This window comes from Ovis canadensis, chromosome 19 (assembly GCF_042477335.2).
Source record: "Ovis canadensis isolate MfBH-ARS-UI-01 breed Bighorn chromosome 19, ARS-UI_OviCan_v2, whole genome shotgun sequence".
Taxonomy (NCBI): Eukaryota; Metazoa; Chordata; class Mammalia; order Artiodactyla; family Bovidae; genus Ovis; species Ovis canadensis.
In genome coordinates this window covers 22,321,723-22,334,264 of record NC_091263.1, presented here as the reverse complement: position 1 = coordinate 22,334,264, position 12,542 = coordinate 22,321,723, and the positions used below count along the sequence as shown (strand labels likewise).

Here is a 12,542-nt window from a genome sequence, read left to right as displayed (position 1 = left end):
CTTCACAGTCCAACTCTCACATCCGTACATGACTACTGGAAAAACCATAGCCTTGACTAGATGGACCTTTGTTAGGAGATAACTATTTTCTTCAAGTGGGAGTTTCTACGAAAGAAAATTTGTTTTAAAACCCTGAGATACTCTTATTAAGTATCTCTCTTACTCACGTGTTCCTATACATGTCACAAACAGATACATACATTAATGATAGATTTATCAAAATAACAAGACAAACCCACTCACAGCCACTTCTAATTATGACCTTTGTAAAGTTCACCAGGGACTGTAATATTCCAGAATATATACTATCTCTGGTGAGGATAATAATGTTATTCAAGAGAAACTCATGTTTTAGACCCAGATTCTCATTCTGACCCTAGGAGGTGGGTGCCGTTTTCCAGTTCTACTGATAAGAAAACCCAGCCTCCACAGTTTAATTAAGAGTGTGCTCCCGTCCCGCAAAGGCTGGGAGAGAGAGGCTTGGTGAGACTCCTGAGCCTCTGTTCTTTTCACAGAACCACAATGCCTTTCTGTGTTAGAAGAGGAAATACAGTTGACTGTACTTTATCAACAAATAATTTGTCCTTTCTTTGGCAGAAATTATGTTCCTGTCAGTCATCTGTCCAGACCATTCTTGTGACAGATCATTTCTAATTATCTTCTAGAGTAATTACAAAGCCCGTATTCATGAAGAGGAGAACCGAGCTCCTTTGAAACAAAGCGCTTTCTTGAGATTTCCCTTTATTCAGCTGAAATAAAATGCACTCTTAATCAGAATGATTTTCTGATGTCTTTGAAAGTCTGATAATGTAACTTCTCAGTGATTCTTGAGTTTGTAGAGATGTATTTATCCTGCTGCAGTCGCTCTTGTTAAACCAGCAACATTGTTCTAATGTTGGTCTATAACAGGTGAATTCATTGTAAGTTTATTTTGTTTCTCCAAATTAAGATCTTTGAACTGAAATTTCTTATTTTTCATGATTTTGCTCTGCATTTCTTAAAAATTCTTCTTAATTTTCCAAAATCCTAATTTGGTTCTCCTCAGTGCTTATTCTTTCCAGATTACCTCAAGTGATCATTTCAGTAGTCACATTTTGTGCTGTCATGTATGAGTATTTGGGGATCCGAGGTTCTTAGTGCTCTTATTATAGTTCCCTGAAAGTTGTCCTAACACATTTCCTTTTTTATAGTCACTAAGTGTTGTCATTTTATTTGGTTCAGTTTCCCTTCCCTATCATTGTTAGTTTTATTCCAATAGAAGTCATCTGGTAACTTCAGTGGAGGTTCAGTGGTTAAGACTTGGCACTTCCAATGCTGAGTGGGGCCATGGGTTCAATGCCTGGTTGAGGAGCTAAGATTTCCATGCCATGGGGTGCAGCCAGAAGTTGGGGGGGGGGGATTCATCCGTTCCAGTAGTTCAGCTTGGTTTTCTTTCTTCAGATTTCTGAGTCCTCTTAAGTGAAATAGAGCTTTTCTTTCCGTAGTTGTAGATTCCCTGAGATCTGTAAAGTCAGGTAATTGGTATTCTCTCGGTCTGTGGCCAACCAGCCAGTAGGATGTGCACAGTAGTGTCTATTTTTATGGACCAGTAATGAGCCACCTGGCAGACTACAACCTCCAGGGTCACTTTAGGGAAACGTGCAGTTTCCTCTTGAACCTTTCCTTTTGTTGGCTGTGACCCTCTCCAGAAGACTAGAATGCTTATGCCGAGCAGAGCCACAGAGCATACGGCTCCACAGTGTCAGACGTCTTTCCTGGAGAGGCAGTGACCCCAGGTGGACCTTCTAGGCTCAGGCACCATGGTCTGTGGTTATTTTATTCCAGAGACGGGGTTAGAAGGGAAAGGAATCTATGGCACAAGCTCAGCTCACACAAATGCCTGCCCACATCCCTTAAAACCTGAATTTATCATGTATTTTATCATCAAAAGAATTTAGGAAGAACTCTGGTGTTTTGTAATGTTCTGAAGTGAACTTTTGCATTGAATCGTCTTTCCTACAAAGATGACTCAAAGCATTATGTGATGACTGTTGAAAAATAAGCAGCATGTCCTTTAACATTCAGAAAATTAATGAGTTCATAATTATACTTTTAAAAAAGAAAGCAGAAACAAATGAAAACTCCTTGATAACCACTGGGCCCAGATTCTTGACTCTGAACTCCTTTTCAGAGTAATCAAAATAGCACTAGTTGACAAACTCACGCTCAGAAAAATTACAACACATTTTTAACTCCTAATAAAGTAATTAATTCAGCCTCATCAGTGAGTGAAATCTTTAATTCAGAGATTGACAGACAGAGAATTTTACAATGGTAGGGTCAAGCTGTTACTGGTTAAATCCAGTGATCACTATTGGTATCGCTAAAAATGGAGTACCCAAACCCTGTGAGCCTCTTGGCATGACAACATAGAAATGCATGCTGAAGTGAGTAAGGATGAAATGATACATTTGGGATTTGCTAGAAATATTTGAGAAAAATAAGTGAGAGTGGGAGCAAAGATGATAAAAGAATGGTAAAATCTTAGTTTTTAAGTCTGGGTGATGGGGGTTCATAATATGATTGGGGATTCATTATACAGTTCTCTCTCTCATGAATTTTTATCATAAACAGTTTTAAGCTAGCATTGAGGTTTTGGGGATGACAAATGGAAAAGAATCTTAGTCATTTTTCTTTGCTTTTTTTATAACCAGCTTTCTGTTTGTGTCTCATGATATTATAAAGTTATCATCCCCATCCTTGTGGAAGTTGCCCTCTAAAGTCACAGAATTAACATCATGTCCATATGACAGATCTTTCCCTAGACCATTCCGACCTGGTTGCAGAGTTGTTGAAGGAGCTATCTAACCACAACGAACGCGTAGAAGAAAGAAAAATCGCCCTGTACGAACTCATGAAACTGACACAGGAAGAATCTTTCAGTGTTTGGGATGAACACTTCAAAACGATATTACTCTTACTGCTTGAAACCCTTGGGGATAAAGAGGTAAGTGGCAGAACATATAAACAATAGCCTGTTTTTGTGCCTTGGGTTGCCTGTCATTTCCTATTAATCAAACACTACACATATTTGGCATTTGGGGAAATGAGTCTTTGCTGCTGCTTCAGTGTGCATGAAATTTTCACCGTAAAATACTTTTTCTTCTCAACCAAGTATATCAGTGATTTTGAGCAATTAACCACAGGAAAAACGTTGCTGACATAAATTTTTATTCAAACGTGCAACTTTTTTTGCATATTTGAATCAATTATTCAGAAGTAAAATTCTTTTTTAATAGAGCTAGTGGTTCTTCATTTGAGAAGTGTAAGCTTTCAGCTGGAGATGTGAAAGCTTGATTACGTAATATACCACATATTTTACGCAGTTCTCTGCAGTTCCCTCAACCTATATTAAGACCCTTGCATTCAGTTCAGTCGCTGAGTCATGTGTGACTCTTTGCGACCCCATGTGGACTGCAGCACACCAGGGCTCCCTGTCCATCACCAGCTGCCAGAGTCTACTCAAACCCATGTCCATTGAGTCGGTGATGCTATCCAACCATCTCATCCTCTGTCGTCCCCTTCTCCTCCCGCCTTCAATCTTTCCCAGCATCAGGGCCTTTTCCAAAGGGTCAGTTCTTCACATCAGGTGGCCAAAGTACTGGAGTTTCAGCTTCAGCATCAGTCCTTCCAATGAATATTCAGGACTAATTTCCTTTAGAATGGATTGGTTGGATCTCCTTGCAGTCCAAGGGACTCTCAAGAGTCTTCTCCAACACCGCAGTTCAAAAGTGTCAATTCCTCGGCTCTCAGCTTTCTTTATACTCCAACTCTCACATCCATCCATGACTACTGAAAAAAACCATAGCTTTGACTAGACAGACCTTTGTTGGCAAAGTAATGTCTCTGCTTTTTAATATGCTGTCTAGGTTGGTCATAACTTTTCTTGCATTACAACATTAAAATGTTTCTTTTTAGCCTACAATCAGGGCTTTGGCATTGAAGGTTTTAAGAGAAATCCTAAGGCATCAACCAGCAAGATTTAAAAACTATGCAGAATTGACTGTCATGAAAACACTTGAAGCACATAAAGACCCTCATAAGGAGGTGAGTTATCTAACAGTTAAATTATTATTTTGTTCTCAGTACTTTTGCTATTATTGTATGAAACATAATAAATGTGTTTGGAAAGTGCCCTTGGCAAACATTTTCTTTATGACCACTTCATGTTCAAGGTAGTATCTGATTGAAAGGCAAAAATATGTTCTTTTCTGTTAAATTAGTTATGTTGATATCATGGCATTTTATCCAAAATAGGATAACTTCAGGATATAATTTATCTGATTTTATTTTCTCTTTTCACTCACTTTTAGATTTCCACTTAAGAGTTTACCAGTCGTAACTTCACTTTCCATTTACCAATAGGATTTGTATTTTTAATAACTAATGGAAATAAGAATCATTATTATTTTAAAGTGGTAAATTGCCTTGAAGAGCTAGGTATCTGTTAAACGAGTTTATTCAATAAAACACTTTTTCAGCTTTCCTGAAAAAGTCCTATAAACCTGTCTCATTACTTCATTGTTAGGATATCCCCACCATAACCAATGGCATTGATGAGACAATCATAAGGACTTTTATTAAAATCTTAGAAATAATTAGAAAAGCCAGTTTCAAATAGGGACTGCAGTTCTAAGAGAGAGCATTAGGTGTCTCTTAAGACATAAGCAAAAGACAAGTCCAAAAAAAGGAAAGTTAAAACAGCAATGAGACAGAATAGATTAAAGCTCAGTATAAGAACCCAAACTGTGAAACTCTCAGAAGAAAGCATAGGTATCAAACTTTGTTACCTTGGATTAGGCAGTAGTTTCTTATATATAATGCCAAAAGTAGCGATAACAAGGGAAAAAGTGTAAATTGAACTTTTATCAAAATTAAAAACCTTTGTGCTTCAAAAGACACTCTCAAGAAAGTAAAAAGACAGCCCACAACATAGGAGAATGGTTTTGCAAATCATGTCTTATAACAACCGTAATATATGAAGAACTCTTATACCTCAACAATCAAAAGATAAATAACTCAATTTTTAAGTGAGCAGAAGACCAGTTGACACTTCTTAAAAGAAGATATACAAATTGCCAATAAGCACATGAAAAGATTCTCAGTCTCATTCATCTTTAGGGAAATGCAGCTAAAACCACACTGAAACAAAACATTTCACATACATGACAATAAGAAAATCTTGATGATGCTATGAAGAAATCAAAACCATCTGAGTTATCCACCTTTCAGAAGCTATGACTGAATCTTGTGGTATTATGCGCCATAATTTTTAAATCTACTTGAATTTTTAATCCAGTTTTAAAAAATCCAGCTGGTGTTTGAGTGGTACATCTGTAGCATCTCACTGAAGCCTTTAACAAAAAAAAATCTATGTAATATTTATAGTTTAGTTATCCACCTTCTGAGCCAAATAAGGCCGGCAGCATACCAATTTTTACAAAAGAAAATTGATATCCTTAAGCTATTACAGCCAAAACTAGCCCTTGGTCTACTGACTTCCGAGGGGCTTCCCTGGTGGCTCAGTGGTAAAGAACCTGCCTGCCAATGCAGGAAACATGAGTTTGATCCTTGGGTCGGGAAGATCCCCTGGAGTAGGAAATGGCAACCCACTCCAGTATTCTTGCCTGGGAAATACTGTGGACAGAAGTACCTGGTGGGCTACAGTCTATGGAGTCGCAAGAGTGAGACAGAACGTAGCAACTAAACAACAGCAGCTTCTGATATCCAGTGTATTTTCCACTGTTCCTTTATAAACCTCTCAGATTGAGAGCGTGAGTGAGACAATACCAAAAATAGCCACAGAAGCAGTAATCGTTACATCTTTTCAAGAGTATCTTTAGAGATTACAGATTCCGATAAAAATATAGATAACTTTTTCTTCTTGCAAAACCAGCATCTTACCTCCCCAAGTCCAGTATAGAAGGAAAGAAAATCATGAACAGTAGGGGAAATAGATTGTTAATTTGATAACATATTAATGGAATGACTTTTATTTTATTTTGTAATATGATAAAAGGGGCACAAGCCATCCTGGAGTTGAGGGTCCTAACAGTGAGGAGGGTCTCAGCATGGCTGATGCTGAGGACTCCAGTGACAGGATAGTCTAGGTGGACAGAGCCTCCGTTCCCCTGCAGAACTTGACCACAATACCGTGTTCAAACTGCTCTAATCGTTAAACCAAGCCAGCATTGAGAGAGTACAGAAAAATAAAGACATAGTCCCCAAACTCCCAAAATTCATATAGATTTTATACATAGAAACCTTTTGATTGCAGGCACAGAGATTGCTTTTTGATATCCCCAAACCTTCTATATTACAGCACTGAGTAAAAATGTTACCCAATAAATACATGCTGTTTATATTTTAAAAAGAGAACACAGAAGAAGGAAGAATGGTATAATAAAGCCCCATGTATCCGTTTATTTACTTTTCATGTTTTCAAAGAAAACTCCGGATCCCATGTTGTATTATGTATTTCATGAAATGTGCACACCCAGGACACAGCATACATTTTACAGAATCACTTCCCCGCTCAGCATTGCTCTCTGTCCTAGGTGGTGAGATCTGCTGAGGAGGCCGCGTCAGTGCTGGCCACTTCCATCAGCCCGGAGCAGTGCATCAAAGTGCTGTGTCCCATCATCCAGACTGCAGACTACCCCATCAACCTGGCTGCCATCAAGATGCAAACAAAAGTGATTGAGAGAGTGTCCAAGGAGACGCTTAACCTGCTTTTGCCAGAGATCATGCCAGGCCTAATACAGGTAGGCAGTAAAACTTGGAGAAAGAAGCTGTGTTGATACAGTTGATACAGTTAACTGTGGGGATTCAGTTATTTTAGGTACTTGGCCAGGCAACACCAGTGTCACGACCAAGCCTTCCTGCTGTCGTGGGTGTTCAGAGCCAAAGACCCAATAGCTAGCGGGGGTGTGTGTGTGTGTGTGTAGGGGTGGAGGGTTAGTATACACACAACATAAAACATACTGTTTAGTGTGGTAGATGAGCATTTAATGTGGTTTTCTGCATACAAACCCGTACATAGAAAAACCCTTTAACAAAAATGGGGTCTTATTTTGTGACATGCTTTGCTTAAGTTAATCAAAGACTATGAACCTTTTCCATAGAATGGAACCTTTTACTATTCCATTCTAATAAATAATATACTGCTGCTGCTGCTAAGTCGCTTCAGTCGTGTCCGACTCTGTGCGACCCCATAGACGGCAGCCCACCAGGCTCCCCTGTCCCTGGGATTCTCCAGACAAGAACACTGGAGTGGGTTGCCATTTCCTTCTCCAATGCATGAAAGTGAAAAGTGAAAGTGAAGTCGCTCAGTTGTATCCGACTCTTAGCAACCCCATGGACTGCAGCCTGCCAGGTTCCTCCATCCACGGGATTTTCCAGGCAAGAGTACTGGAGTGGGGTATAATTTTAATGACTACTATTAAATAGTGTGTGTGTAAGATGCCGTCATTCATTTCTTTGTGCATCTATAGTATTAGCTTTGTGACTCTGTTGTAAGCTGCAGCTACTAAGTTGTGAGGTCCTTGAGGATAAGATCCAAATGTCTTCCTTCTTTATCTATGCTTTGGTGCTAAGAACAGAACATACATAATAGGTGTGTGTCACGCATGTAGTAGTGGACATGAATAAATGTTTGTTGGATAAATAGCTTAGAGTAATGGTAGGGATGGGCCAGATGTTAATCTAATTCAGCCTGGATTAGAGGAGTACCCTGACTGCCAGGCCAAGGAGGTTAGGTTTTATTCATTCTTGAGGAGCTGCTAAATACGCTAAAGCTGAAGGCTTTAGAAAGGTTAATTCAGAGACTTTTGCAGGCACTGGGGTGGCCTCAGAGCCAGAGATTGTAGCTTACCAGGCTAAATAAGAAAGACCCTGATAAAACAGGCTGACAGTGGAGTGGGGGTGCTCAAAGGGAAAGGGAGGAGGGAAAGGGACGTCGCTGCCTGAAAAGGTGAAAAGTTAACTTCACCCAGTCAGTAAAACTCTCTTGTCAGCATGCTTGACATCTCTCTGAGTTGCAGTTCTGTTTCTGTGCGGTGGTACTTTTCTCAGATCCTGCAGGAGTACTAACAAGGATCTCTTCCCAGGGTTATGATAATTCGGAAAGCAGTGTTCGGAAAGCTTGTGTCTTCTGCCTGGTGGCTGTTCATGCAGTAATTGGTGATGAACTAAAACCACATCTCAGTCAGCTCACTGGCAGTAAAGTAAGTAGGGCTGCTCTCTCCGAAAGTTGGTGGCCATGGGTCGCTCTTCAAAATATACTTGTTTGTGTGTGTTGAAGGGTAATTTGTTACTTGACTTTTAATTAGGCTTTAAGCATCCATCCTAATTGCTCTTAACGTTTGCACTTTAGCTATTTGTACTTTCACTTCTGTCACTCAAGTGAAGTCAGCGGTTTGGTAGGATGGTTGGTAGATTGCTGTGAAAAAAATGTCTACTGCTTCTGGTTGTTCCTAATCACCAACTCACTCTTCCCACTCTCACACTGAATTCTTAGCCCTATGACTGTTTAAAAATAAATAAAAAAAGAAGAAAATAATAAATAGCAGTTGGAAATTCCCTGGATGTCCTGTGGTTAAGGGTCTGTGCTTCCACTGTAGGGGGACAAGGTTCTATCCCTGGTTGGGGGCCTAAGATCCCACACGCCACATAGTACAGCTGAAAAAAAGAAAAAAACAGAGTAAATTGTGGTTATATATTCATGGATTTATATGTACCAAATTATGGAACACTAGAACATTTTAAAAATTCTCCCCTGTGAATTATGATAATCAAATATTTGTTCTCATTCTCTTTCTGCTCTTATTATGATCACCATAAATGTTTAATTTTTATTTGATATGTTAAAATAAATTTTACAATTAGTCCTTAAGATGTGAAAAACATCAGTCTTGTTTTCTTCATTTCTTTGGTATCATCAAAACCTTAAATCTGTTCTAAAGGGTGAGGATAAACTATGATTTTTGAATTATGGTTTATGAACCAGTTAGCAGGACCCTCACCTTCATTTAAAGTTTCCACAAATCCTAACAATTGTCTTTACTGTATGTTATGGGGAGGGAGGTGGGAGGGGGGTTCATGTTTGGGAACGCATGTAAGAATTAAAGATATTAAAATTTTAAAAAAAAAAAAAATTATTTTTTAAGTAGCAAAAGGGAATAAGAAATACATATAAAGGAAAAAGAACTCAAATATATACCTTACATTAAAATCTATACAAGTTATAGATAGATTAAAGCAGTGATTCCTAACCTTTTCTATATTACAGACCACTTTGAGCTTCGGGTATAATCTCAAGAAAAATAAACTTATGCAGAAAATTTTATACCTAGTTTCAGAGGGTTCAGTGAGCCACTGAATGCCGTGGATACTGGGTTAAACCATTGGGTCAAAGAGTAGATGTTAAGAAAAGCAAATTTTGAACAACTGTGTGGTTTTCAGAGGGAAAAGTTTTCTGAGTTTTATGCAAAGTTAGCTCCTGATAAGCCAGAGTTATCTGTAGAAGAATTAAAATTCATCACTTTATCAGCATACTAGGCAGCCAGTAGTAATGTTGTATGTGAAGATAATAAGAAGGTGGGAAAAATATTTGAGAATGACATTAGGTTCAAAAAAAAAAAAGTGAAAAACAGAATTGTATGTGCTTTGATTCCAAACTATAAAAATATGATCTCATACAGTACAGACTGAAAAATGACAGGAAATCAAAAACATTCCTGTGAGGAGAGTGGTGGCATAGTTGTCTGTGGTCTTGGGTGCTGGAACTCAAGAGCCTAATTTCGTCTCCTGGCCCACTGCTCTCTACCCTTTTGACCTTAGGCAGGGATGGTACATCCTGAATCTCAGTTTCCTCATCTCTAAATGTTGTGAAGATAAAAAGATAGAATGTAAGGCAGCATACTGTAGAGCACATAATCCTCAGATGTTTACCATTTTTGTCCTAATGGTGACTTCTTTAAGTGTTACATGTTCATCACTCTAACAGTTTTTGAAAAGGCATGCTAGAATACTCAGTCATGCACAAAACTAAGACTTAAAATTTTTTTTAAATTCTTAATTATCAACAATAGTGCATTATAATAACCCCTCAGTCTAAAATACCTTTTGAAGCTCACATATGTGTATAATTTTCTTTAATGAGCATCTCAGGATAATTTAGAGCAGCTTGCTCAAATGACATGTGTTTGGCTTGAATCTGCAGATGAAGCTACTGAATCTTTACATCAAACGTGCACAGACAGGTTCTGGAGGAGTTGACCCCACTACTGATGTTTCCGGACAAAGTTAGTGAAGCTGACAGAAGTGAACCAGGTCTCTCAAAGAAAGGACAGACAGACCACCCTCATCAATGAAAAGAAATTTTCAAATACATCTTTTGAAACTTACCATTGTTTCCCAGTTTTAGTTTTTTGTTTCGTTTTATATTTTCCGTAACAGAGGACTATCCTCAGTCTGCATGTAACTTTTACAGTAGTTATTCCAAATTCAAGAAGAAGCAGTATTAACATCAGTTGATCAATACAAAGTAATTTTTAATCTAATTCATCATTTCACACGTTTGTACTTCTTTGTCTTCCCATTAACCTTTGCCAGTGTTAAAATTTGTATAAATTTTTTTTTTAATGCTGGTTAAACAGGAATGCTTAAAGCTTTAAAGTTTAACAGTCTAAAACTTTCTTTTTGGCCTTTATTCAAATGCAGAATAATATTTTTATTGCTACTTTAAGTTTTGTTCCGTATCATGTCCTATGCTAGAAATATTGAAATGATGTGAAACAAAGCAGGACTGATTTGAACTCCAGCTGGACTCTGTTGGTGTGATGGTGATACATGTCATTAGTTGCAACTTCTTTGGGGTGATCTGTAGTTTAAAACTAAGACCTCAAAGAAACGTTACAGAACCAGCCAGTTCTGTAAAGCTGGTATCGTTTGTTGGTTGTTGACCTTGCCACGTTTATTTAAAACCATGTCCCCTCTCTGATCCCTTAAGAAAGCTGCACCAAATCATCAGCCTGTGTTTTTCTTGTTACTTATTCAAGTAGAAGGTTTCATTGCAGGGTTTTTTGGTTTGTTTATCTTGGTTGTGAATGATGCTTTTTTATTTATTGATATCAAATTCACTTATGAATAAACTTGATAATGGAAACAGACAAAAAGAAAGCAAGTGCATGTGTGTCCTTGACCGTCTTCTGTTTCTCATTCAATGAACAAACTAATGACTGCGACATGGGAGTCGACCAGCACCTTTTCTTTATGTGGTGGAACCTGGTTTCCTTTTGCCATGAAATTGTCTTACTTGAAAACATTGATCCTGATGAGAGAGAAGATGGTGCCAAGGCTATTATTATCTTCATGTAATAGGCTCAAATTCTCTACCTCTTCAGGGCTAATACTTTTAATTGAGCTGCTGCCTATATAGTGTCTTTTAGAAAACTACTAAAAGGGTGATCTTCTGTTACTTTTTAACAAATTTTTTAATCACCTTTTGCTACACCTCTTATTTTCATGTGCAGCCAACTTTCAAAAATTACCGGTTTTGGTGAAAGGCAGATTAGATCATATGGAACCAGGATACTAATGATTTCTTACCTTGACTTTTTTTTTTTTATCTTAACATAAAGTGAATTTGACTGGAAAGGCAAATGGCTATTAGGGAAGCAATTTGCTATTGTTAACAGAGTTATCTGTACTTTCTTTGTTTAATTGAAAAACAATGTAGAAATGTATGTAAAGAATTTAAGACAAGAGTACTGAATGGATGATTTGTCATAGGATTTTACCTTCGTTTTTGTTCTAGCAGCAGGAAAATAGTTTCTCTACATCACCCCCCCCCTTACCTGTAACAATTTTGTTTTCTACTGTTAATTACATTGTGTATTTATAGTTCTATGCTTACTGTTGTGCATATACTGGCAATAAAACTGTACATAACATTACTTGAAAAAATTAACAATGTATATCAGTTGTTTTTCTGTCTTACTGTGTGACAAGTCACTTATCTCCTAACTAGGATTTTAAAAGCTTTTAGAAAGTCCTATATCAGTGTTGTTCTCATGAATTTGTAAGTGCATCTGAAGAGAAAAGATTTGTCAGGAGTAGCAACCACAATCCAATGTATATATCTCTAAATGCATGTATATATTATCACTTATCCTTAAAAAGGGGAGGTATTTTAAGCACTGAACTTGTCTCAGTAATGTTTTATGTTTCATGACCTTGGTATGTTTTATAATCATTTTGGATCGAAATATTAATTTAATTTTGACCTCTTTAAGGTCCTGCTCTAACTACTGTTGACAACTAAATAGAGTGACATAACCTGAATAATAACTCTACTTGAAAACTTAGATCAAACACCTGGCGCGTAAAGGCAGGCACTCAAGAAATGAATGGGTAACAGAAGATTATGGTTTAATGTGACAAGGTAGAAAGCTAAGTCATGTTTAAAGTTCTATTATTTCAGTTGATAAGACTATAAGAAA

The 12,542-nt window shown here is 37.6% G+C and overlaps 1 protein-coding gene across 11 annotated transcripts in view; it reads left to right on the top strand.

Moving 5' to 3' along the window:
• Nucleotides 1-12,013, top strand: part of CLASP2 (cytoplasmic linker associated protein 2) — a 179,866-nt gene extending 167,853 nt beyond the window's left edge. For all 11 annotated transcript variants that reach the window (XM_069561344.1, XM_069561342.1, XM_069561339.1 and 8 more), the window contains 5 exons: nt 2,793-2,986; nt 3,958-4,086; nt 6,597-6,803; nt 8,148-8,264; nt 10,262-12,013. In XM_069561344.1, coding sequence (XP_069417445.1) covers nt 2,793-2,986; nt 3,958-4,086; nt 6,597-6,803; nt 8,148-8,264; nt 10,262-10,348 — 734 coding nt within the window. In that variant the 3' untranslated portion in view covers nt 10,349-12,013. The remainder of the gene's footprint in view (nt 1-2,792; nt 2,987-3,957; nt 4,087-6,596; nt 6,804-8,147; nt 8,265-10,261) is intronic.
• Nucleotides 12,014-12,542: the final 529 nt, after the last annotated feature.